General features: G+C 51.0%; 4 protein-coding genes across 6 annotated transcripts in view; 1 reads left to right on the top strand and 3 right to left on the bottom strand.

Moving 5' to 3' along the window:
* The window catches only part of Nhej1 (non-homologous end joining factor 1), a 97,268-nt gene extending 96,662 nt beyond the window's left edge, over positions 1-606 (bottom strand). Inside the window, exon 1 of the mRNA XM_036173460.1 lies at positions 508-606. The gene's annotated coding sequence lies outside the window, so the exon portion shown is untranslated. The remainder of the gene's footprint in view (positions 1-507) is intronic.
* A 303-nt stretch (positions 607-909) lies between these two features.
* Positions 910-8,949, bottom strand: Slc23a3 (solute carrier family 23 member 3). Of its 3 annotated transcripts, none has more exons than XM_036173684.1 (12): positions 8,769-8,949; positions 8,506-8,663; positions 8,300-8,397; positions 8,047-8,120; positions 7,125-7,306; positions 6,703-6,826; positions 6,023-6,137; positions 3,694-3,947; positions 3,153-3,258; positions 2,731-2,898; positions 1,866-1,961; positions 910-1,417 (listed from the first exon to the last, which is right to left on the bottom strand). In XM_036173684.1, exons 1-12 carry the CDS (start codon positions 8,937-8,939, stop codon positions 1,134-1,136), a joined length of 1,830 nt encoding a protein of 609 aa, XP_036029577.1. In that variant the 5' UTR covers positions 8,940-8,949; the 3' UTR covers positions 910-1,133. The 3 variants fall into 3 exon arrangements, with proteins under 3 accessions (XP_036029577.1, XP_036029578.1, XP_036029579.1); XM_036173685.1 differs by having other exon boundaries at positions 1,134-1,417; positions 8,279-8,397; positions 8,769-8,924; XM_036173686.1 differs by lacking the exon at positions 3,694-3,947 and having other exon boundaries at positions 1,134-1,417; positions 6,023-6,068; positions 6,703-6,795; positions 8,769-8,924.
* Positions 8,950-11,056: 2,107 nt separating this feature from the next.
* Positions 11,057-17,912, bottom strand: Cnppd1 (cyclin Pas1/PHO80 domain containing 1). Its single transcript, XM_036173184.1, has 9 exons — positions 17,280-17,912; positions 16,610-16,697; positions 16,035-16,143; positions 15,173-15,254; positions 14,879-14,999; positions 14,666-14,794; positions 13,040-13,101; positions 12,598-12,715; positions 11,057-12,279 (listed from the first exon to the last, which is right to left on the bottom strand). Exons 2-9 carry the CDS (start codon positions 16,676-16,678, stop codon positions 11,743-11,745), a joined length of 1,227 nt encoding a protein of 408 aa, XP_036029077.1. The 5' UTR covers positions 16,679-16,697; positions 17,280-17,912; the 3' UTR covers positions 11,057-11,742.
* A 59-nt stretch (positions 17,913-17,971) lies between these two features.
* Positions 17,972-23,776, top strand: Retreg2 (reticulophagy regulator family member 2). The gene is made up of 9 exons (XM_036173183.1): positions 17,972-18,390; positions 18,643-18,752; positions 19,874-19,904; positions 20,263-20,398; positions 20,580-20,664; positions 20,909-21,052; positions 21,193-21,287; positions 21,555-21,690; positions 22,332-23,776. The coding sequence occupies exons 1-9, from the start codon at positions 18,122-18,124 to the stop codon at positions 22,934-22,936; spliced, it is 1,611 nt and encodes a 536-aa protein (XP_036029076.1). The 5' UTR covers positions 17,972-18,121; the 3' UTR covers positions 22,937-23,776.
* Positions 23,777-26,274: the final 2,498 nt, after the last annotated feature.

Consider the following 26,274-nt stretch of genomic DNA (forward strand, 5'->3'; position numbering starts at 1 on the left):
TAGGCTGTGGGTTCTTCTCAGGATAGTTCCGACAACACCCTGCAGAGGGCAACAAGGCCCCACAGATCATCCGGTGGGCCCACGCCCTGTGCCACCAGAGAGGGCAAACCTTAAGCCCTGCAGCCAGAGGCCACCCGGGGAGCGCCCTACGGCGTCCATCCACCACTCCTGCAGGGCCTTGGTCGCCCGTGTCTCATTTTTAAAGCACCGGAAGCTTGCAGGTATGGCTCAGGACCCTAAAGGGGTAAGAAAGCGAATTCAGCCCAATGGGCCGAAACGCCAGCCAGCTAATGATTAGGAGCTACCCGAGAAGACTGACGCCGAAGGGGGATTGCGCACGCGCAGGACCGCCCACTCCTGGAGGCCTGCCCCAAAGCCCCGGCTGCGCGCGCGGTCCCTTCTGGGAAAAAGCACCCGGGTAGGGGGTCACCGTGAAAGTTTCTCTCCGCTTTCCGGCGTCCGGCCGGACCCAGATCGCGGCTCTGACTCGAAACCGGTCCCACCTACCGTCAGCGGCTGCGGGAGCTCCCACCCTCCTCACGGCGGGCCTGTCCTCGTGCGCAAACTGAAAGGCCTAGGGTAGAGGCCACCCCCCCACCAACACACTCGAGGAGGCGGGGTCTTGGGTAGGGGGCGGAGCCAAGACCTGTAGTGGGCGGGGACCCGAAAACCCACTTGTCAAGACCACTCGCAGCCCTGCTGCTTTCCTAATTCCTTGCCCCCTCATCGTTATTTTCGTATTATAGACTATCTTCTGCTTTACGTTTTAGTTACTAATTTAAACCTTAAATGCAGGGAGAAGGCAGGGACCCTGTCATATTCATATCTGTGGATGCAGGACCTTGCTCGTGGGAAGCACTCGATATACTATTTGAACGCTAGAGTTCATTCAAGCGGCATTGACAGTCCACAGGCAAAAATCTCATTTATTCACTAAACCCATGCCCCCTGCTTCTGAACACTGTAGCCTGATTAAGAGGAGGAAAGGCCGCCCATTCTACTGGGAAATGGCGCATCTAAGTGGGCCACATACACCTTCTCACCGGGAGAAAGTAGTGCCTTGAAGGCAAGAGACTCCAGCAAGCTGGGATTTACTGCTAAACTAATAAAGACAAAAATGGTGCTCTTGGTAATTACTGGGACCTAAACCCTTCTCTGCTAGCTGTAGGGCATGACTCCTCAGAGTTAGCCAACAAGTCGGCCATCTCTCCTGTTTTAGAGGGCCCTCCTTCCTCATCCTCAGAGTCTTCCGGCATTGGACAGAGGCAGTGGAGAGGCTGTGGGATGCAGGAACACAGGTTTTGAATGGGTAAAGGAAGCCCGTACTCTTGAGCAGCCTTCTCCCTGGACTTCTGAGTTTCTTGGGCAGTGAAAGAAGTTGGCAGCCTTTGACCTAGGCCTCGCTCAATCCGTGTACCTGCAAAAGAGGGACTGGTCAGGCTGGAGGGATAGCTCCCCAGTTAAGAGCTGGTACTGCTCTTACGGAGAACCCAAGTTCCAAGTCCCAGTATCGATATCAGATGGCTTACAACTGCCTGTAACTCCATGTCTGGAGGGATATGAATCCATATGCATATCCCCACAGACGCACATGCATACACATAATTTAAAATGAAAATAAATCCTTAAAAATAAGTAAGTCGGCATGGTGGCGCACGCCTTTAATCCCAGCACTCAGGAGGCAGAGGCAGGTGGATCTCTGTGAATCTGAGGTCAGCCTGGTCTACAAAGCAAGTTCCAGAACAGCCAGGTCTTTGTTACACAAAGAAAACCTGCCTTGAAAAAATAAGTACAAGGAGGGATTAGTCATTACTCAGGGAGTAATGACTTCCCAGCCACTCCCCTAGGACCTAGTCCCAACTTACCAGAAATGGTGTTTTCTAGAAGAAAGCCCAAAAGACCAGCTAGAAAAATGGGTTCTGCCAGCAAAGAACGCAGGAACATGTCCAAGGGGTTCCAGCCTACAAAGGGGTGGGGCCAGGCAGGAAGGTAACTGATACTGTCCAAGGTGATGTGTCTTCCTTTTCAGACCTAAACTAAGTCTTGGGCCAGGAACAGGTTTCACTCAGCCATCATTCCATCCCACTTTGTCCCTCTACAAACTCCATTTCCCATACTCAGGCCCTTCCCATAGGAACCCTTCTTAACACCATGTTTTCTAAGCACCCACACACCCTCCAGATAACCTTTGTCCCAGGCTCCCTTTCTCTGGACAGTTTGGCATTAAAAAGCCCCAGTCTCTCCCACTTCTGACCTTTGGTGCTCTGGCCTGAGCCTCGAAACTTCAATCCTACTAACACTTTGGACCCGATAATCCTATTATAAGGAACTGTCTGGTGCTTCATAGGATGTTTAACAACCTCTGTAAGCACTGAATGCCGGTAACAACCCTTTTACTCACTGGGTGTGGTGGCACATATCTTTAATCCCAGCACTTGGGAGGCAGAGGCAGGAAGACTCTGAGTTCGAGGACAGCCTGATCTACAAGTTCCAGGACAGCCTGGACTATTACACAGAAAAACCATGTCTTAAAACAAGCAAACAATCCAAAAACAATCCTCTCTCTCCCCATTTCTGACATCCAAAAAAATGTCTCCAGACATTGATAAATGTTCCCCAAGGAACAAAATGACCCCCGTTGAAAACCACTGCTCTAGACAAGCCATGCTGTTTGCAGTTTTCAGGATTGTGCCACCCTACTCTTTTTTTTTTTCCCTCCACCCCACCTACCTGTGTTGAGCAGGACTGGGGCTTCCCGGAGCCACCTTGGCAGAAGCAAGGCCATGAAAATGGAGAAACCCACGATGAAGACATTTCGCCCAGAGTCAATGTCAGCCAGGTGGAAGCTGGAGAATCCAGCAGACAGAACCCCAGCCTGGGTCACCCCCAGGACCCCACCTGCCTCATACAGAAGAAAACAAAGCAGTAGAACGAGGGCAAAGTTCAGGGTTTGTGGGACAGGCAGGTTGAAATGAGAAAAGGTAACCAACAGGCTTGTTTCTGGTTCTGCAAGAGACTCCGTCTGACTGAGCAAACAAGGGCATATGTCCCTATCCTTTCCAAGAAGCTACTTAGAAAGAAATGGCACCAGCCTAGCCAACTAGCTAGGCCAAGTAGTCTTCTAATACCTGTCTTCACATCTGTTTACTCACCAAGCACAGGCAGTGGGATGTTGGTGAAGAGCTGAGCCAGCCTTGGGGAGAGTCCAAGCCCCATGCAGAACAGCCCCACTAGGTGGGCTACTCGCCGCGAACCGGTCTGCATGAAGAAGAGACACTAGCCAACTCCTTGGACTATACCAGATCTTTGCCTGGCCCACTCCATTTCATCCTTCGTATCCCAGCTTAAGTGTGACCCTTCTAAGCATCCTAGCCACTCTATCTAAGGAACCTCTTTGCTCAGCCCACACATCATTGCTTTCATGACAGGGTTGACTACTCTCAAATTATTCTATACACTTCCTTTTTTGTGAAGTTACCTAGAGAACAGGGCTTCCTCTGATTCATTCTTCACTGTAGTGAGCTTTGGCGGAGCTCCCAATTCACCTGACATACTGATTTCCTATTTCTCTACATTCATAGCATTTAGCACTTCTAGGCACCTGTCTGAGAGCTGGCCCAGCTGACAGTCAATCCCTATGAGCTCCTGCCCCTGTACTGCCAATCCCCTCAGTCCTGTCTCAGATCCACGTACCTGGAAAAGACTCACTGTGCCTACGTTAGGGAAGCTGGATGCAGTGCCCAGGGGACTCCCCAGCAGCCCTGCCAGCACACTGCCCAGCCCCTCCAGGCTCAGCCCTCGACTGCAGGCATGTGGTGGTGGAGGAGACAGATGCAACAGCTGGCCACACAGGGCATAGCAACCCAAGGAGCTGGTGGAGGTTGCCAAAGCCATGGAGATTCCTGCAGCCAGGGCTCTGGGTGTGAACAAGGGCCAATCCCACTCACCTGAGGAAGAAGAAGAAGAAAAAGAAGGAGGAGGAGAAAGAGGAGGAGTAGGAGTAGAAGTCACCTAGAGATCAGACTCAAGCCTGGAGCATCCCTTTGCCCCTAAATGCCTGTACCACAAGAATCCCAGATGCTCTACCTTTTCAGGATAATACTGTGGGGCAAAACCACTGAACCCTTCTCTACAAGGCTGGTCTGACTCTCAGTTCTGTTCTAGTACCATTTCCTATCACATTCCACTTTACTTCAAACACATGAGCCTTGTTTTGGGCCCTGGATATACCGTGTTCCTGACAACCACAGGGCCCTTGCACGTGCTGTTTACCTAGTATGCTGTTGTCTCCTGCATCCTGTCCAACTAGCTCCTACTCTCTCCACCTCTTACATCTCATCTCACTTCTTCAAAGATTATTTCTCCCACCACATTCAAGTGTGGTGACGCATCCCTGTAATTACAACCCTGGCAAGGTACAGGGAGTTTAAGGCCATCCTTGGCTACAACTGCAAGTTCAAGGTCAACCTGGGCTATGTGAGATCCTGTCTCAAAACAACAACAACAAAAAGGAATGTAGGAACTGGGGGTTGGGAGGAGTGCTGTGAGATGCTGTCTTCGGGACATGACAAGGCCATTGCACTCATGACCTCACAGCAGCCATGGTCACCTGCACAAGACCTATACAAGATCAAGCCGTTCAGGAGTCCAGCATGGAAGCATGAGTGAGGTAAAGGTTCATAAGGCTTCACCCCTAGCTGAGGAGCTATATTAGGTGGTAGCTGCTGGGTAGGGACCATCATTTTTCTCCAGAGGTGTAGACCCTAGCAGATGGCCCCACACCCATGCACATCCAGGCAGTACTAATCTGACTCAGTGAATCTTTTTTTTTTTTTTTTTAAAGGACATGCAGTTGGGATGGGGATGTGCTGGGGGCAGTGGGGGGAAGAGTTGGATATAATCAAGATACATTGTATACATGTATGGAACATGTCAAGAAATCATTTAAAAAGAACACTTCTAAACAGAAACTCTAAATTTAAAAAAAAAAAACCACTTCTCTCAACCCCGCTAATAGCATCAAATTCCCCATTCTTCTCTCACCACAAATCCTAGTTCCACTTAGGTACATTTACTTAGCTGCTTATTTGGTTCCTATCTATAAACCCCTAGCAGACTGTCAGCTCCGTGAAGTAGACATTATCACTCCTGTATTCGTCACTATGTCTACCATGTGCTCAGGGCCTCCTCAGAACTCAACCAGCTGTTATTAAACCCTTCGATGAAGGGCTGGGGCAGAGACCAGTGCAAGGCACTTGCTGAGTACTGTGCACAAGGTTCTAACTGATTGATCTCCACCACCATGAAAATAGGCATGAGTGACAAAAATCTCACATACCCTGACTCCAAGGCAGCAGCTCTACAGTTTACCACCAGAGATGTCCACAGGGGCTGATAATGTAAACGTGTTCATTGGTCAGGGATATCAGGAGTAAGCAATGGGTGGAGAGTAAGTATGCATGGTATAACATCTCCCGACTCTAACCCAGATAATGCACCTGCAGTGAAGTGGGGCGGGGGGGGGAGCAACCCCTTAAGTTGGCGGTTTCTCCATCTGTGTTTTGAGAAAACACAGATTTTATTCAGAATTAAAAAGTGAGCTCTGGGCTGGAGAGATGGCTCAGAGGTTAAGAGCATTGACTGCTCTTCCAGAGGTCCTGAGTTCAATTCCCAGCAACCACATGGGACTCACAACCATCTGTAATGAGATCTGGCGCCCTCTTCTGTACATAATAAAAACAAACAAATAAATAAAATCTTTTTTTAAAAAAAGTGAGCTCCATTAAATCTTTTGGGTGACTTTTTTCTTTTTGAAACAGGGTCTCATGTAGCCCAGGTTGGCCTCAAACTCGTTATGTAGCTGCAGATGACCTTGAATTCCGGATCCTCCTACCTCTACTTCCCAAGTATTGGGATTACAGATATGTGCCACCTCACCTGGCTGAAGTCTATTAAATTGTGAGTTCAAAGAAACAGAAGCCTTGATTTGAATGAGAGAATGGAAGCATAGGGGAAAACCTACCTGGGTGAGGCAGCCAAAACCATGGTGCCTCAGTGGGGTCAGAGAGCTGCAGGGAGATGACACTCAGACCCAGAAGGGCAGAGATGATCCACACACAGGCCACAGGGGTAAGCACCTGAAGGGTAATAATGAGATGGACGAGAGCTCCCTCTTCCCCAGAACCTTCTGAGTCAGCCTAGGTGGGGTCACCAGAAACTCAGAAATAGGGAATCGAGGGAACATTCCAGGTCAGCCCCACACACTTTTGTCTGTTTCAACAATTTTATTTTATTTTTGAGATAAGGTCTATGTAGACCAGGCTGGCCTCAAGCTTACAGAGATCTGCCTGCCTCTGCCTCTCAAGTGCTAGGATTAAAGGTGTGTGCCACCACATTTTGCTCAACTATTTTATTTTATTTTGTTTATGTATGGGGGAGCGGCTAGAAGGCCAGAAGAGGGACTCGGCTTCTGGAGCAGGAGTTACAGGCAGTTATGAGCCACCCACATGTGTGATGGGAGCCAATACGGTTTTTTGTTCATGTATTTCAGGCTGGGCTGAATATTGCTAAATAGCAGAATGTGAACTCCTGAATCTTTCTACCTCCATCTGCCCAGTGTGGAATTATAGGTATGTGCCACCTTGCCTGGCTATGCACATCAGCCAGCCCTTCTCACTTCATCTGCCCAGAGTCCCCACATACCGAAAGGAGTCGGAAGACAGGCATATAAATGGGAGTTGAAGAAGTTGAAGCTGGTCTCCAGGAGCACACGGGTACCTGGCAGGAACCCAAGTGCTGAGAACACACCACCATGAGCAGGATGAGCCTAGGAAAGAGAAGGAGCTTTGCAGGTCTGTGAGGACAATGCAAGTGAGCAGACTTGTAAAAGGAGGTCCCAAGGAAGAAACTCCTCATGGAAGGGGTAGGGAGGTACCCTGAGGTACTGAAGCATGTGACTATGAATATCAGGAAGACTGCATGAATTCAAGGAAAGCCTTGGATTCCAAATCTCAAACCTCTATCCCTGCCCAGGTGGCTGTGGAATCCGATAAGCCAGAAGCGCTATCCTCCCCAGGTCTGCACACCCACTGGGTACCATCCCACACCTCTCGGGACTCACTTACAGCAAGGCCAGGCCCCAGTGAGCGGAACAGAACTGGGCCACCTCCTTGTGGGCAGAGAGCCCTGCTACAACCAGGCTGGGAGCCAGCACCAGTGGCCCACAGTAGGGGAACACACGGCCAGGAACCCCTAGAAGTCCTATTGTGCCCTGCAGCAGCCCGGATACCACCACTGCCCCCGACACCTGATGGAGTAGAGGAGAGGATGGAGAGGACTTTCTGTTCAATCAAGTTGACTTCAGCCTGGAATTTCTTTTCTTTTCTTTTTCTTTCTTTCTTTCTTTCTTTCTTTCTTTCTTTCTTTCTTTCTTTCTTTTTTTTTTTTTTTTTTTTTTGTTTTTGTTTTTGTTTTTTGTTTTTTTGTTTTTTGAGACAGCGTTTCTCTGTAGCTTTGGAATGTGTGTCCTGGACTAGCTTTGTAGACCAGGCTGGTCTCGAACTCACAGAGATCCACCTGTCTCTGCCTCCCGAGTGCTGGGATTACAGATGTGCGCCACCACCACCCAGCTTCTTTTCTTTCTTTTTATTTTTGGTTGTGAGCCTAGCCTTTAATGGCTGAGCCATCTCTCCAGCCCTCTTTTGCCCTCTTTTATGTTTATAATTTATTTACCTTTATTTCATTTGCATTGGTATTTTGCCTGCGTGCATGTCTGTGTTAGGGTGTCAGATCTTGGAGTTAACAGACAGTTCTGAGCTGCCATGTGGATGCTGAGAATTGAACCCGGGTCCTCTGGAAGAGCAGTCAGTGCTCTTAACTGCTGAACCATCTCTCCAGGCCTAGCCTGGAATTTCTAACTAATTGCAAGGATAGCCTCCTGCCTCACTCCTTCCCCCATAGCGTCGGTGTCTGCATAATGGAAGTAAGAATGTTGCCATGCTGGGACCATCCATTCAGTCCTTCTGCTGTCTTTTTTCAGGCACTCACCTCTCGGAGAGGAGTGTTCCAGAGCTCCAGGCCACGGCAGCTTGTCAAACTACACAGGCGCAGTGAGAGGGAGACTGGAAGTTTGGAGGACAGAGAGGTGTCAATGGGATGGAGACTCAGTGCTCTCCATCCCTAACTGATGCCTGGTGTGACCCCCAAGACCTCTCTCTATGATGCTCAGCTACAGTACTAACCGCCCAACCTCCAGCCAGCACGTACTTCTGCCACTAGCCTGTCTTGACTTCATACTCACCATTTCCAGGTGTCTTGGTGGCCAGAGGTAGCTTCTGGTTTGTCAGCACCAGTGCGGGGATAAGGAATTCTAAGGATGGAGCCTGGACTAGAGGCAGCCTGAAGGAACAGCAGCCCCAGCAGGTTTGGAAACGTGTGACCGTCAACAGGCTTCCCTTAAGTCTCTTTCTGGGAGCCTATTCCCTCTCTCCAAGGAGTGCCCCTCACCTGCTGCCCATGCAAGTTTGCAGGACCGTAGACACACCACAGGAAAAGAAACTGGAAGCCAGGAGCTGAGCAGGTGAGTATGAGAGCCCCCCTGGGGGAAGACTGTGAAACAGCAGCAGGTGGGAGGCACAGAGCAGAGATGCCAGGACCAGGAAGTGCTGCGGATAGAGTGTAGAGGCATGAGCTGGAGAAGGACCCGTCTGTGGGTTTCTTACATTGACTCCCTCCAAACAGCCATTTCAGCCAGCGCCCCTACCTCCTACCTGCAGAGCCAGAAGACAGCTGAGGCCCCAGGTGGAAGGCCCACACCGAGAGGGAGAGGGATTCTGGAGAGCGGGCAGCAGTGGTGGCAGGGGAGCAGGGGTGTCCTGGGAGCCCACAGAAAGGAGTGGAACAGGATGGAGAGGTGATGGGCTCATGCTGCCCTGACTCATTGCGTCTTGGCTGCCCTGGGCTAGTTGAGTAAAGAGGTATGAGTGTGAGCTGAGCAGAGTGCACTGGCCGCCGTGGGGAGGGGTTGGGGGTGTCAATGAAGCGGAGAGAGAGAAATAAGGGCTTGGGACATGGCTCTTTCACCTTTGCCCAGCTCTTGAGCAAATTCCATCAGCCATTAACCTAGCAGCTGAGTTCTGGACCCCTCCCTCAAGAATTTTCAGCCATATCCCCTGCTTCTAGACCAGGCTCTGGAGACGGGAGGGTTAGGGGAGACCTATCTGAACAGTCTGAAGAAATGTTGCAAACTACCTCTTATCATCAGCATTCAGCATCATCTCTTAGCTACACATTCCTCAACCAAACAAGACATGCCCTGCATCAGTTCAAATCAAGACTCATGCATAAAAAGCCCACATCAACCAGGCAGCGGTGGCGCAGCCTTTAATCCCGGCACTCAAGCACTCCAGAGGCAGAGGCGGGTGGATCTCTGTGAGTTCGAGGCCAGCCTGGTCTTCAGAGTGAGCTCCAGGACAGGCACCAAAACTACACAGAGAAACCCTGTCTCAAAAAAGAAAATAAATAAATAAAAATGAAAAATTAAAACGCCCACATCCCATATGACAATGACCACTACATAAAACGCATTCACTGTAAAGCAAGAGTAATTAATAGTAATGTGTATTTCAAAATGTGAAAGTTTGGGCACAAATAAACCAGAAGAAATGGGACAGTCTGCCACCTACAACCATAAACAGGGTCACTGTGGATGTGATAGCTACATTGCCAGTCAATGACATTTAATGGTAATTCAGATGTCATAAGCAGTATTGACATTGGTGACCAGGTTTTCTAACATAGTGAGCAAACTTTTGGTAAAACATTGAACAAGGTACACATTTACTTTACATGGAAGTATAATTCCCTGAAAATTATGTTTAAATTTTTTTATTTTTGAGATTATATCATCTCTACCTTCCCTTTCCTCCCTGGAAACCCTCCACCTCACTTTTCAAATTCACGTCCCTTTTATTATTATACAAATATATGTATATACACATATGTATTACTAACTATAACCTGCTCAGTCTGTATAATGTTACCCATAGGTATGTTTCCAGAACTGCCCATTTGGTATTAGATAAGCAATTCCCTGGGGAAGACTTACTCCCATTCCCAACATTCCTTTGTTGTGTTCAATTCTTTGTGTAGGTTTGAGTCCTCCATTCCCCCCCCCCCACACACACACACAAAATACACAAAAATATTTCATGTTTGCACTTTAAAAAAAAACTTTAGAATTGACTAGGGGTGGTGGCACACGCCTCTACCCCAACACTCTGAAGGCAGATGTAAGTGGATCACAAGTTCCAGATCAGCCTGAACCTCTTGAGACCATTTCCAACAGCAGCTAACTCCAGGCTCATATAAAACAGGATTTTCATCTGCATGATGACGTCTAGGGAACTGTTTGAAGTAAAGGAGGTTTTAAACCCTTTAGGGTGTCTAGCATCCCACTCAAGATGAACAAACGCCAGTAGCATTCCCAAAGAGTCAACCAAATAAAATGAGTACATGTCCACAATGACCCTTGGGGACAGAAGCACCCACCAGTCCACTGACAACTACTCCTACCCCCAACTCTCCCTCAGCTATCTTCGGGAGTCAGCTAGCAGTCCCAACACACCATAGATGATTCTTTTATTGATGACCCAGCTCTGGTTTTTCAGCACCAGCTATTTCCATGAGTCACCTTGGCGAAGAGGTCAGCAGGGCTCATATTCTGGGCGCTAACTGGGTATGTGTTTTGACACCATAAGGATCCACAAGGCTGGTACCCACCCAGGCTATGCAACAGCAGACAAGGCCTTCCCAGGCCTGGGGCAGTCATTACTAGTATCCCATGGTAGGCTATATCCAGCAATTCCAGGACCCCCAACGTAGGAGCAGTAGGGATGCAGGAAAGCTTGAAACAGGAACCAGTAACTTTCAAACTAACAGGAAGTTTTGAAACAGAGATCAGAGAAAACGCTATGCGTTGACAGGATAGTGCACCTGACTTGGGAGGCAGACGAGAGAAGGTCCTCAAAGGATGGTGCAGAAGGAAAAGGCCAGGCCATGCAGCAGAAACTGTTTATTGAAACCTCAGTTCTACAAAAGCGTGAAAAACTCAGATACAAAGCAGTGGTGCCCAGAGAGGCCCGTCAGGAGAACACCTAGAAAAGAACCAGTCAAGTGGGAAGCCTTGGAGAAGGATGCTAAGGTTGGAAGACAAAAGGACAAGGTTGAAGGGCCCCATAATCCTTGGCGGTGATAACTACATCCAAGGGATGGGCGTGGCAAGCTTCCTGCCTCAGGAAGCTTTCCCTCAGCAGCTCCCATCTTGGTACCATCCATCCCTGGTTTTCCTGCCTCAGGGACATCACATATACAGAACTACACGAATGTTTCATTCCCCCTCATCTACCCACACCTCCCACCTCTACCTTTCCATCTTTGGAAAAGCAAAAGTCTACCCCCCCCCCCCCCAGGCTTGAGAAGGCAGAAAGATAGGTGCCTCCCTGTCATCTGTGACATGCCGCCGGTCACTGAGCTGAAACTGTACCAGGCACTATCAATGTCCTAACTCTGAGGTCTAGGACGGTGAGTGACCTTGCTCCTCCACACCATAATCCCATGTTCCTACTCAGGAGGACAGGAGACTAGCCAAGGACCCAGAGAGGTAGCAAAAATCTAAATCAAGTTCTCCTCTTCCAGGTTCTTAGGGACTCCCCAAACCTCTTCATGAATTCCTCAGAACCCTACCTAGCCTGGGAAAATGAAAGACTTGAGACGGGCCAGCTCCATGACACTAAAAAGAGAACACTGCTGGGGTTGGAGGAATGGAGGGGCTAGCGGGCTGGAGAGCCAGGGTGGGGCCAGGCCATGGGTACGGAAAAAGGGGCGGGAAGGACCAATAGACACCGTATGGTTAGGCTGGTGGCAGGCACGGCAGTTTGGGGGATTTCTCTGAAACTTCTGGCAAAAGGGGCATTTGTGGAGAAGAGTAGGTGGGGCAGGGGGGTCTGGGGGAGGTATTGGAGGTGGTGTCAATGAGGCCAGAAGAGTGCCCCAGAGTGACGGCAACTCTACATTGCCTTCCGGGCAGCTGGAGACATTAGTCAGGCACTGTGGCACGGGGGAAGGTATGCAGGGCTGCGAGAGGCCTTTGGAAACCAGTCTGAGGTCAGGAGGACCTGGTGAGGGGCTGCAGGACAGCCCCAGGGACTGGTGTATTACAGCCACTGACGCCACAGCTAGGGCCACACTGCTCACATATGCCACGGCTAACAGGCAGGACAGCTGCAGGAGAGAAGGTAAGGAAACAGCGGGCTGTTGACTATTGTTAACTCTTCCCCACTCCCGGCCTCTCACACTGAAGCTCCCTGTAACTCCCTCTGCCTCCCCTGCTCTCCCATCTACTCCAAATTTCTTCTGGGCCTTTCAGAATTTGCTTTTCAACACACACACGCACACACACACACACACACACACACGCACACACGCACACACGCACACACGCACACACGCACACACGCACACACGCACACACGCACACACACACACACAAGCTCTCGAGTGAGCCTACTCAAGCCCCTCTCCTTCATAAGCCCTTCTCACCTTGACCAGCCGCTGGCAGAGGGAGCCCAGAGCCAGCTGCCACGCTGGCTGTCCCAGCAGCACACACAGGTCTGTGTAGGTGTACCAGCCACGCCGACGCCCTTGCTGCTCAGCCACGCTGGTAGGGAGGAGAAACGAGGGTTGGGGACTCTCCTGCAGTGAGCCCAGGGGCACCCATCAGGACCCATCAGAAGACACCGAGGAGCTAGTCAGATACACAGATCCCTAGGCTACCCACTGATCCAGAAGATAAGACCAAGACCTACACGTCAAATTAGCTGCTACCACCACCAAAGGAGGGCAGAAGAGGTCGACTACTTTGAACAATTCTCTTTCTCTTCTCCTCTTTCTCCCAGTCACACAGACCTCATCTCTAGCTCCCATGGCACTGGCCTACACCTCTAAATGCCTCAAACCCCTCTTACCAATTCCTGGAACTCACCAGCTCTCCAGCCAATTCAGCACCTCAAAGATCTCCCGAGGATCAGTGTAGAGATGCCAGTCCTGTGTACAATAAGAAAGGCAGAGGTGGTAGTTCATCCCTATGATCTCAGGTCTTAGGAAGCTGAAGTATTGCTGCAAGTTACAGGCCAGCCTGGGCTACATAGTAGTTCTAGGCCAGCCTGGGCTATAGTGTAAGCCTATCTCAAAATATCCTAAGTAAATAAGAACAGAGAAGAGCACAAGCTAAGCTCAGATACAAGCCATGGTGGCCTGATCGGAGCAGCTACAACCATCAGCTGAAAAGATGTGCTAACTACTATCCAAAGAACTTGTGTATATTCTATCATGCAAGTACTACCTACCTGACCTCGAATTAATTACCCCCTCTACAAAGTACAAAGGGAGAAAATAAACCCAAGAGTGGTCAGTGTCCACAGGGAGCTCAAAGTCTAAGGTGGAAAAACTCTGAAAGCAAATATTCAGAGGCCAACACTACAGGGTCTGCCTCAGAGTGTTCCCTAGAGGAAGAGGGTGTGACACGACTTCTGGACTCACTGTTCCAGAAGCCTCTAAACTAGTCCTGAAAGGACAGGAAAGGAAGACCCTGCCAAAAAGACACAAAGACAGACATGCAAAGCCAGGTGCCGTCCAGGAGATTCATCATAAGGTCAAGGCCAGCCTTGTCTACCCAGTGAGTTCTAGGACAGACTAACTTAAAATTTATTTATTAAGAAACAGGGGCCCGGGTTGGGGATTTAGCTCAGTGGTAGAGCACTCTCCTAGCAAGCGCAAGGCCCTGGGTTTGATCTTCAGCTCAAAAAAGAAAAAAAAAAGTCTTTAAGAAACAGGGGCCAGGCAGTGGTGACGCATGCCTTTAATCCCAGCACTCGAGAGGCAGAGCCAGGCGGATCTCTGTGAGTTTGAGGCCAATCTGGTCTACAGAGCAAGATCCAGGAAAGGCGCAAAGCTACACAGAGAAACCCTGTCTCAAAAAACAAAAAAACAAAAAAGAAAAGAAACAGGGTCTGGTTGGGGATTTAGCTCAGTGGTAGAGCGCTTGCCTAGCAAATACAAGGCCCTGGGTTCGATCCTCAGCTCAGGGGAAAAAAAAAAAAAAAAAAAAAAAGAAAGAAACAGGGTCTGACTATGAAGCCCCGACTGTCCTGAAACGGACCAGGCTGGCTTTGAACTTAGAGCTCTGCCTGGGATTAAATGTGTGTACAAGCATAAGTGGCAGAAAATAAAGTAAATGGAGGATGGTTGCTAGCTCAGTAAAGACCGTCCGCGGATGCAAGCGTTAGAAACCGAGAGGCCCTGGGCCCACATCAGACATGATGGCATGCTCTCATTATCTCTGCACTAAGGAGGCAAAGACAAGCAGATCCCTGAGGCTTGCTGGTCAGCCAGCCAGCCTGCCCTAATCCATGAGTACCAGGCTAAATAAGAGACCCTATTTCAAAAAGCAAGGTAGACAGTTCTTCAGGAAGAACACTGGAGGTTATCTGTTGTGTACTGGTGTGTACACACAGACACACACACACACACACACACACACACACAGACAGACAGACAGAAAGCTGAGAGAACGAAGAATAAGGGGAAAAGACAGACAAGAGCCACTCACCATGGCACTCAGGAAGCTCCTTTCCAAGGCATTGAGAGTAGGCACAGTCATTCCTCCGGCTGCTCCCCATTCATCATTGAAGACCTCCTCTTCCTCCCCTTCATCGTAAAGGTATTTACTGGCCACCATCTGTAGAGAAGCCAGAAGCGGCATCAGGGGGGCTCTTACCTGGTGCCTGGCCCACTAGGGAAACAGAAGGAGGGGACGCCTTACCATGGAGATCAGAAACAAGTCAGAAGAGGACACATGTTGCAGGTAGTCTGGGTTTCGGTGCCGGAGCCGCTCAATGTACACCAGAGCTAACATCATTGCACAAGGGGAGATACAAGCCTCCCTGGGAGGTGGAAAGGATCAGTAATTAAACCCACTGGTCCTTCAACTCTCAAGATGCTTATCTGTCTTTACACTTTCTCTTTAGAGACAATAACACCCCCACATGCACTCCTCCGCCCAACACACACACACACTCCCTCTCTCTCCATTCTATCCCCGCAATCCCAGGCTTACCGGGACACGTGAGCTACGTATTTCTTCTGGAGCCGACGAATAGGACTGGGTGCTGCTTTCTGAAGAAGTTCCACAGTAATGTCTGCAGGAGATGGGGAGGGGGCAGAACAGTCAACCCCACAACATACACACCAGTCCCTATAATTGTCAGGGAACACCTCAGTCTGTAGTATCTGGGGCCTTGGGGACATGACTGTCACAGAAACCTACAAGTCAAATTCTCTTAAGCTGGGAGAGCATGGTGAAATATGCCTGTAATCCCAATACTCTAGACAAAGGGGCAGGGGGATTGGATTACTCCATGGCCAGTCTGATCTATAGTGAGTTACAGGCTAGTTAGATCTATGTAGTAAGACACTGTCTCAACCTTTCATCCTTAATTTCCCCACCATACCCCCCCCCCATTCTAAGTAGATAAAAGCCCATTCCAAGCTTGATTCTCAGTCTTTCTCAGTAGGAAAGCTTGTTCTTCTGTTGAGTTATTCGTGTTTATCTTTCACTGATGTTCATCTAAGAACTGTGATTTATTTACTTGGGAAACATGTAACAAATATAGCCGGTAGAAAACCTAAGTTTCTGACCTATAAGTCAAGGGCAGCATGACTTGGGGTATAGCTCCATGGTAAAATGCTTGCCTAGCATACACAAGGCCCTAAAAATAAGAGACTGCAATTTATGAGCTGTTTTTACTCACGTGGGCTAAAAGAATGTGAAACACGTCCTGCATTGTCAAACCAAGTACCAAGTGAGGTAGTTATGAGACACAGTACAGCTCAGAGGGCAAACCTTTAGGCATCTGGGTGACTACTGAAAACCCTGCCCCTCAAAGTTACTTGCTCAGACACACACACACCCCTCTAACCTGCCACAGGGCTGGAGAGCTCCTCCAGGCTGCAATCTGTCTCCCAGTCCCAGCCATAATAGAGTCTCCTTCGGATTCGAGCACTCAGTTTTTGGTGTCCTGGAAGGAACTGAAACAGGGCCAGTAGTGGAGGGTGAAGGGCAGGGAAGGGTTTGGTGGACGTCCTGGGTTGGGGGCTGGAAGGCTGTACAGGGCAGCAAGTTAGCTTTGCTGCCACTGGGCCTATGCCCCACCCAGCTCCAAGTCCCAGGATCATTTGCTAATGGGAGCCTAGTCCTGTCCTCGGGGAGAGGAAGAAAGACACCCTGTCATCACTAAGGGCTCCCAGGAGAAGACTAGAAAACTAGAAACAGATGGACCCTAGTCTAACCACCCGTAGCTCCCTTCCTATAACCTGAGGGTTTGCCTCCAGGCCCAAGTGGCCCGGGCCTCGAGTAGGCACTGCTCTCAACAGCTGCCCAATCCGGGCCATGGCAAGTGACACAGTTCCCATTCTGCTCAGGTCCGGAGGGAAACGCCCCGGAGTCCTGACTCCCAACCTAGGGGGGCTAAGGACAGGCGGACTGGGCTCTCACCGTGAAGTCCTGGAAACCGGTGAGGGAAAAGGTGCCTTCTTCGTCCAGTAGGAGCCCAGCCAGGTCCATCGCGCCGTCAGCCGCCACCCTGTGAAGGTGGAGGGGGAGAAAAGGAATAGTGAGTGGCGGACAGAGCCGTCCTCCCCCGTTGGCCCACCTGCCCGCCTCTCCCGAGAGGGCCGCCGCCCGGGTCCGCGCAGTCTCCTCCCTTCTCGCCGGCAGCCGCAGGACGCCTCTTCCTGTTCCGCGCGCGCCTGGGCCTCCCGGCGCCCGACGATCGGCTCGGCGCGGCGCTCACCAGGCGGAGTAGGAAGAGGTCCGAGGGCCAGAAGTGTTCTCAGCCCGTGCTGCGTCCGCCCGGCGTTTACAAGCGGCGGGCGTGTCGCCGACGAGTCAGCCCGCCGGGCAGGAAGTGCCGACCGCCCGGCCCAGCCTCCCGCCGAGAGCTCTGGGTCTCGGGAGCCTCAAGCACCGGGATCTGATTTTTGGATTACGGTTCCCCAGGGGACCGGGACGCACCAAGGGTGAACGAGCTGGCCAAACCTCGTGGTAGTGGTGCAGATATTAGCGAGACTAACACAAGAGGTAACACAACGAGTTGTTTCCCGGGATTTAGTAGGGAAGATGCACGCACTCAGCAATGCACAAGAAAGATGAACAAGAAACTTACCCGTGGGAGAACTGTGGATAAGGTGGAAGGGAATCTGTTGAACCTTTATGCCCCTTAGGAGTTTGAAATTGTAAAGCTCGAATGCATACTGTATTTTGTACGGTTACTCCAGCAAATTGAATGATCTCAAAAGATACGAAGCCTCAAAGAACGATGTCCAAAGTCTCCCAAAAGTGAACAGCACCTAAATGAGGTTTTATTTTCAAACACGCCTTCCACCCAATTTGCCGCTGAAAGATTTGGGGAAAGAAAGAGCGCCGACGCTCGGAGCAGGAAGAAGCAACTTTTCTAAATTGGCGAGGCTGCTCTTAAGGCATTGAAGTCACGCGCTGGTGTTTTGTTTATCCGCTGAGGGGAGGGGACTGGAGGCGACGAGGATTGAGTAATGGCAATGCCGCCGCCCTTCCAGAGCCGAAGCAGATCCTAGCCAGGCTCCTGGGCGCCGGGAGGCCCACTTTCTCCGGGCGGGGTCGCACGGGAGATACGGGTCGCCAGCAGATTCCCCAGGTCGCCCAGACAACACCGGGAGGAGGACCGCAGGCTGCGGAGACTCAACGCCTGCGCCCGGGGTGGCGGCTCCGACAGCCTGGAAGCACACCTGCGTGGGGGCGAGATCACAGCCGCCGCCGCCGCCGCCGCCGCCGCCGCCGCCCCTGCGCACGCGCGGGGGGCCTCCCATCCGGGCTGTTAGGTCGCGTCACGTGACCGCGCCTCCGTCACGTGACGCCCGCCCGCAGGTTCGGCTCGCCTGGGCGTGCGCCCCCTTCCGCCTGACGCGCCCCCGGCGGCGGCCGCGCAGCCCCGGCTCCTCGCGGGGCTCGGGCAGCGGCCGCTGCGCGGTGATGGCGAGCGGCGGCGGCGGCGGTAACACCGGCGCAGGTGGGACCTCGGGGCTGGGCCTGGGCCTGGGGCTGAGCCTCGGCATGGGGGAGGCCACCGGCGACGCGGAGGAGGAGGCGGCCGCGGCCGAGGCGGTGGGACGCCTGGCCACGTCGCTGTGGCTGCGGCTCCGCGGCTGGGAGGCGGTGCTGGGGGTTGCCCAGCGGCTGCTGGTGTGGGAGAAGCCGCTGCACAGCCTGGTCACGGCGGCCGCACTCAACGGCCTCTTCTGGTAACGGCCGCGGAGGAGGGGGCGGGGCCGGGCTGCGCGGGAGAGCGGGGGCGGGAGGACCGGGTGCACCCTCCCCTGGAAGGGCTGGCGGCCGCCGAGCGCTGATCCATCCTCAGGTTGCCCCATTTCGTAGGCTCCCGGTGGCGGGTAAGGCTTAGCGGGCCGTCTCCCTGCCACTGGGTCTTTCTGTGCTTTTCGATGGGTGTGGGAGCCTCTCACCTACTCGTGGCTGAGATGGCCTGTCTCTCGAAGGTTGCTGTCTTCGTCGTCCCTCCGACCCTTCTTCCTGCTCAGCATCTCACTTTTGACCTATTTCCTGCTGGATCTCTGGCATCCTCGCTTTCTCCCCGACGTCGTTTCAGGTGAGTTCCTTCATTCCGCGCGCACCGCCGTTCTGCACATGCCGTGTGCTTCACCCTACCAAGCGAGGTGGAACAGCAAAGGGAAGATACGTTGAGGCCCTTTGCGCCTCCTAGGCATGCTCCATGCCCGTTTTCAGAAACTGCCTGAAATGAGAATCGTCTCTTTCCCAAAAGTACCGTTCTTGGGGTTTTAGTAGTCAAAACTATGAGGTTTAGAGCGGATTGTGGTGGTGCACGCCCTTTAATCCCAGTACTCAGGAGACAGAGAGAGACAGGTGAATCTCTGGGAGGTCTCGGCCAGCCAGAGTTACATAGTGACACACTGTCTCAAAAAGTAAATAAAAATAAAGACTGTAGAGTGTGTAGCCAAAGCACCTGAGATACATTCCCTATTCTGCCTTTAGTCAGGTGCATGGACTTGTAAAGAATTGCTAAAGCAGGGACTTTGTTTGTTGGTTTTTGAGACATGGTTTCTTTGTGTAGTCTTCCTGTCCTGGACCTCCTCGGTAGACTAGGCTGACCTCGAACTCAAAGGGATCCACCTGCCTCTGCCTCCCGATATTAATCCTTCCTGGGATTAAAGGCGTGTGCTACCGCTGCCTGGCTCCTTTTGGCTTTCTTATACACACCTAATGTGCATCCTGGGACAACTATGTATTGGGCTGTGTATAAATTATTTGGGGACACAAACGAATAGTGTGGGCCTCTGTGTTTGATAAAGGCTAAGTCTAAAGAAGGAGACAGAGAGAGGCCTGGCAGTACTGACCTGCCATCTCAGCTACATAAGAGGCTGAGGCAGGGGAGGGTGCAAATTCAAGGCCTACCCTGCCTCCAGAAAAGGATTGGGGACATAGCTCAGTCCAGCACTTGCCTGATGTTTCCCTCAGGTTCAGTTCCAAGTACTGCAAAAAAGAAAAAGTGCAGAAACAACATGTAGTCTAGCCTGTTGTTAGCGTATGAAGGAAGTTCTCTGTGCCTCGTATAGTGGTGCATGCCTATAAGTGAGAGACGGGGATCACTGAGAATCTGACATGAACGGGGGGGGGGGGGGAGTTCTGGTTTGGGGTCTGTCTCTCAGTGCCTCTTGCACTCTTAATTTAGTGCCCCCTTTTTCTCTATAGCATCACCCCCTGAGGAACCACACCCTGACAGGTGAGTACAGATCACCTTTTAAAGAAGATGCCCAAACGTGGTCTGCGTACTATGTTCGGGTCAGCTCCTAGAGGAGCAAGGTTGTCACTTCTGCAGGCACAGGCCCCAGTTTAGTGAAGGGGCTTGCAGCAAAGTGTGCTGGCCCTAGGCTTTTGTGCAGATACCCTGTGCCTTTTCCCGTGGAGGTAGAGTTGAGTGTCCTGGGAATTTGCTTTCCCGGACTAGGGTGACCTCCTCTGGGGGAGGTGGGGTTTTCCACGTCTCCAGATTGAAGAGCGCGTCAGCAATCTCAAAGTGATGTGAGTGCCTTAGAAAGCTGGTTTCTGAGGCTTCCAGGGGTCATGTCATGTCTCCCCAGTGAGGGTGCGGGGTCAGGCGCCCAGCCGCACCTGCTGAGTGTGCCCGAGTTGTGCAGATACCTGGCTGAGAGCTGGCTCACCTTCCAGATTCACCTGCAAGAGCTGTTGCAGTACAAGAGGCAGAATCCAGCTCAGGTAAACCTCATCCTGTAGCGGTTCCTGAGCCAGAGGGGATGGGAGAGGAGCGGTATGAGCAGTGTGTATTGTAGTTTCGCGTCTGGTCCCATTCTTCCAGCAGATGAGTAGTGTCTTCCCGAGGTGACAGGGCACATGGCTTAGTCCAGGGTTTTTCATAGACCTGTGCTCTTCTCCACAGTTCTGTGCTCGAGTCTGTTCCGGCTGTGCCGTGCTAGCTGTGTTGGGGCACTATGTTCCAGGGATTATGATTTCCTACATTGTCTGTGAGTGGAGGCTGCCCTGCCCTTCCCAAAGCCCTTTCTATTCTTTCCCTGAATTGACCCGGAGGACAGACTGGGTCTTCTTTGTCAGTTACCCATCTGGGGAGGAGAGTAGATGAAGGAAGAGGATGTCACTGCCTTGGGGAAGGATCTCATCTTTGTTTAGACCTACCTGTTCAGGGACAGTTTAAAGAAGGCTCTTGGGAAATTGGCATGCTGAGCTCTGAGTGGGCTTTCTCACCCACAGTGTTGAGTATCCTGTTGTGGCCCCTGGTGGTTTATCATGAACTGATCCAGAGGATGTATACTCGCCTGGAGCCCTTGCTCATGCAGCTGGACTACAGCATGAAAGCCGAAGCCGATGCCCTGCACCATAAACACGACAAGAGGAGTAAGGGTTCCCTTACCCCGAGGGAAGGCGGGAGGGCCTGAGGTTCATGATGTGTGCTGAACTTTAAATCATCCAGTTCCTTAGTCATACTCGTCTCCTCCCGTTGTCTGGGCTCACGCTGCCTTATTGCCCCTCTCTAGAGCGGCAAGGGAAGAACGCACCTCCAGCAGGTGATGGGCCACTGGCCGAAACAGAGAGTGAGAGCGAGGCAGAGTTGGCTGGCTTCTCTCCAGTGGTGAGGTCCAGGGAAGATGGGGTGTCAAACAGAAGGCTGAAGTGAAACTGGGTATGGTGATGCACACCTGTAATCCTGTTTGAGAGATGGAAGCAGAAGGATCAAGAATTCATTATGAGTTTGAGACCAGCCTGGGCTGGGGTGGGGGGGGTGTGTGTGAGAGAATCTGACTGCTTCAGAGCTACCACTTCTCGAGTGGGTGGGACCGGAAGGCTTGGGGGAAGTGTTTGTATCCCTCCCTTTGGGTTCATCCTGGTTCTTTTGCAGGTGGATGTGAAGAAAACAGCCCTGGCCTTGGCTATTACAGACTCGGAGCTGTCAGATGAGGAGGCTTCTATTTTAGAGAGCGGCGGCTTCTCTGTATCTCGGGCCACCACCCCACAACTGACCGATGTTTCTGAGGGTACGAGGAGTCTTTTGCCCCTCTTAATCTTCCTGCTCCCTGATGTTGAGTTGTGGCTGGCTTTGTTCTCTGAGTTCCAAAAATGCTTCCTCTAGCTAGTTGATTCTCTGATTTACCCTAAGCTCCCCAAAGACCTTGGCTCAGTATTACATCTTCACTTTGCTTTGCTTTGTGGTCTTTGTCTGTCCTTTTATTGTTTTTAGGCCTGTTATTTTATGTGTGTGAGTATTTGGTCTGCATGTATGTGCACAACACATGCATGCCTGGTGCCTGCAGAAGTCAAAAGAGGGCAACTGACCTCCTGGAGTTAGAGTTATGGATGGTTGTGAGCCACCATGTGGGTGCTGGGATTTGAACATTGGTCTTCTGCAAAAGCAGCAAGTGCTCTTAACCACTAAGCCATCTCTCTAGCTCTACTTTGCTTTTTGATAAAGGATCTTATATAGCTCAGGCTTGCTTCAAACTCTATAGCAGAGGATGACCTGAACTCCTGATCCCTCCTGCCTCCACCTCCCAAATGTTGGGATTACAATAGACATGTGCCACAGAGCCTGGCTTCTTAAGTTATCTTCATGAACTTACTGGCTTTTGTGGCCAGTCAGAGAAACCAGCCCATTCTTAACCCTGTATTCTCTGCACAGATTTGGACCAGCAGAGCCTACCAAGTGAGCCAGAAGAGGCTCTGAGCCGAGAACTGGGGGAGGGGGAAGAGACAGAGCTGGCCCCTCCTGAAGACCTGCTAGCTGGCCCTCCAGCCCTCACAAAGCAAGCCCTGGCTACAGAAGAAGAGGCTGTAGTCAAGGAAGCCTTGCTGCAGCTCTCTTCCCCTCTTCACTTTGTGAATACGCACTTCAATGGAGCAGGGTCCCCCCAGGGTGAAGGGAAATGCTCTCCTGGAGGACCAGTGGAGACCCTGAGCCCAGAGGCTCCACCCGGCACCCTCTCACCCCCACTTTGCCTGGCTGAAACTGGTCCAGTTCCCCTCCTCTCCCCCCCTGTGCTCCCGCCCCTTCCCCAGGACTCACCTCAAGCCCTGGCTGCCCCTGAGGAGGAAGAGGTACTCACCACTGAGGACTTTGAGTTGCTGGATCAGGGGGAGCTGGAGCAACTGAATGCAGAGCTGGGCTTGGGACCAGAGATGCCCCCAAAGCCCCCTGACGTACCGCCGCCACCTCCTCCCCTGGGGCCAGACAGCCAGTCTCTGGTCCAGTCAGACCAAGAGGCTCATGCCGTGGGTGAGCCATGAGCCATGGCAGAATGAGTGCAGGCATAGAGGCTTCCTGACTACTAGGGCTGCCACAGTTCCTCCTCTCCCTCCTACTCTGGGGAGCGGCACTGTGTGGAGAAGCTGGCTGTCAGATGGAAGCCAGCCCATTGCCTGCCTGCCTGCCTGCCTGCCTGCTGTCCTGGGACCTGGTATAGTACCTGTGCCTAGGATTGGTTTTAAGTTTGTAAATATTTTCCATTTGGGTTAGTGGATGTGATCGGGGCTAGGGAAGTCTTCCATAGCCTGCACTTACTTCCCTGCCTCATCTCTTCTTCCCATTCTGTCCCAAGCCTTGGTGGTCTGACCTTTCTTTTCTCCTGTCCTCAGGGACCTGTGCTGCTCTGCCCTCATGTCCCACTTGGTGTTTAGCTCAGGCACTTTACCGTTTCTTCTGCTGTCCTAACTCCCCTTGGCTTTATTTGCCTGCTGTGTCCTGTCCTTAGCAGCGTGCTCCCACTCTGCGCACTCCTCCTTCCACAGGCACTGGCCAAGTTTGGGGGCAGGTTCTCTCCGGAGAAAGCAGAGGCCTGGGGTGCTGCCGGGCCAGTGAGGCTGCGCTTCGGTCCCTGAAGCCTCGAGCCTGCACTGTGCCCCTGCCTGTCACCCTCAGGATGCAGGACAGCAGGTCCCAAAGCACTTTGCCAGCACTGTGGTTGATGAGCATGCTCTCTCTGTTTGAGCTGAGGGACTTCCCTACTGTCTTAGAGAGGAAGAACAAACCTACTCTTCTGGACCACAGCTGAGACTGCTAGGGTCTAAAGTGGGTAGTGACATCTGTGTAGGTGTTAACTGGAAAAATAAAGTGTTGATTGGCTAGAACTCTGGCCTGCCTGTCTCCCTGAGAGCTGCTCGCACACTTGTTCACACTGTCCCTCCTCACCCCATGCCCTCATCCCAGTACTGCCCCCTATGGTTATTCTCCTTGGTGTAAGACAAAGCCAGAAGCGGGGATTATCCTGACAACCCTGCCAGCTCAACCATCTTCCTTGAATGTGTGGTATGTGGTGAGACTTAGCATGTGTAAATAAATTACATGCAGGAGGAAACTGCCTTGTCTTCCCAGTCAGTGGAAACATGGAGCCATAACAACTGGTTCCTACTACATGCCTAAGCTTTTAATATTGTCTCCTTAGGTGATCCATCTTCATGCTAACAACTCAATCTGATGTCAATACTAGGCCCACTAACCAGCAATGGAGTACTGTTCATATAAATAGAAACTGGTTTCAAGATAAGGGACTAAAGAAATAGTATCTTAACATTTCCTTTTTTTAAGTGTAATATGTATTTGGCACTGTTCTAAGTTATTTATTCAGTTATTTTCAACAGGGTTTCTCTGTGTAGCCCTGACTGGCCTGGAACTCAGAGATTTGCCTGTCTCTGCCTCCCAAGTGCTGGGATTAAATGTGGGCCACCACCACTGGGCTGATTCTAAGTGATTTATATATAATAATGGTTGGGAACTTTTCCTCAGCCTTTAAAATGAATTGGCTTATTACTAGGCATAGTAGCTGACATTTGTAATCCCAGCAGTTGTGAGGCTGAGGCCAGATGATTGAGAGCTTCAGGCTGGCTGGGATACTGAGGGAAAAGACCCTATCTCAAACAAAAGCCCACCACAATTTAAAAAAAAAAAAAAAAAATCAAAACACTTCTATTAACTTTTTTTTTTTTTTGAGACAGGGTTTTTCTGTGTAGCTTTGGTGCCTGTCCTGGATCTCACTCTGTAGACCAGGCTGGCCTTGAACTCACAGAGATCCTCCTGCCTCTGCCTCCTGAGTGCTGGGATTAAAGGTATGTGCCACCACCGCCAGCTTTAACTCGATTTTTAAACACCGCTTAACTTCCTGAAGGGCCACAAGGCTCTAGGAATGGAGCCATGATTCAAACCGGTTAACACAGTTAAGCTCCTGTCTGAAGATGGGCACAAGGGAAGAAGCCAGGAACTGAGAACACCAGTCTAGTGTCTTGGCTTTGTGAAGAGTGAACTCTTAGCTGTCCTTGCACTGTGGTGAACAGTTTAGAACAGAGCCAGTGGTTTGCTTAAGGAGTTCATGTCCTTGGGCCTTCAGCTGCAGGTACAATGTAGCAATGCTACTTGTCTTTGAGGTGGGCCTCTAGACAGGTGTGTCCCGGTGTATCCCATTTTCTGTTTCACAGTTCAGAGAATCGGTATTGACGAAGGCCTGGTTCTATATGTTGAAGGAACTTGCTAATGCAGAGATTAGCATTTCTGACGAGAATGCAAAAACAGGTCTAACCCATAAATAGGCAGTCCCAAAAGGAAATAACCAATCAAAAAGAATTGTTAGCTGGGCAGTGGTGGCGCACGCCTTTAATCCCAGCACTCGGGAGGCAGAGACAGGCGGATCTCTGTGAGTTTGAGGCCAGCCTGGTCTCCAAAGTGAGTTCCAGGAAAGGCGCAAAGCTACACAGAAAAACCCTGTCTCAAAAAACAACCAGAACCCTGTTGCTGGATCAAAATATTACAGGTTTGGAGTCAGTGTCACCCCTTCACATTCCCATTGTCTGGTGTCTTCTAGATGTTTTGTTGGTGGTAGTGTCTGAATAAAAGGAAAATGAGCAGAAATGTGAAACCCATTATTAGGACACACACACACACACACACACACACACACACACACACACACACAGTCCCAGCACCCAAGAGGGCAGGACTGGAGGGCTGGGCATAGGTTGAGGCCAGCCTGAGCTACATAAGAGACTGTCCTGAGGGAGAAGGGGAAGGAGAAGGGAGAGAAAATCTAATGAGAAAAGCTGGCTACATGTTTTATGTTCAGGGAAGGGGACAGTATATTTTAGTTAACAAGTATCCAAATAGTTAATAGTGTGCCTTGTCTGCCTTAATGGAAATGTAGCCTTTAATAAGCAGGTAATACTTCTGTGTCCTGCCTAAATTAGCAGGCTTCCACAAAGGAAGGCTTTGTGCATTGTGTTTATTGACAAATTAACAGACTACAATGTGGCCAAGAGAAGACTACCAGAGGCTGGGTACTATAGGCAGAATTCTTGAAGGAATTGGGATGTTTAGTCCAAAAAAGGAGTTGGATTGTGTCAACAGCCTTCAGAGTTTGAAGGATTGTCAGTAAGACTTCAGAAGGCAGAAGTGGCTGGGCGGTGGTGGCGCACACCTTTAATCCCAGCACTTGGGAGGCAGAGCCAGGCACATCTCTGAAAAAGGTGCAGAGCTACACAGAGAAACCCTGTCTTGAAAAATACAAAAAAACAAAACAAACAAAAGGCAGAAGTGAATTGAGTGATCATGGATAGATTAAAAATGCTAGATAGAATTTAGT

This window comes from Onychomys torridus, chromosome 23 (genome assembly GCF_903995425.1).
Source record: "Onychomys torridus chromosome 23, mOncTor1.1, whole genome shotgun sequence".
NCBI classification, from domain to species: domain Eukaryota; kingdom Metazoa; phylum Chordata; class Mammalia; order Rodentia; family Cricetidae; genus Onychomys; species Onychomys torridus.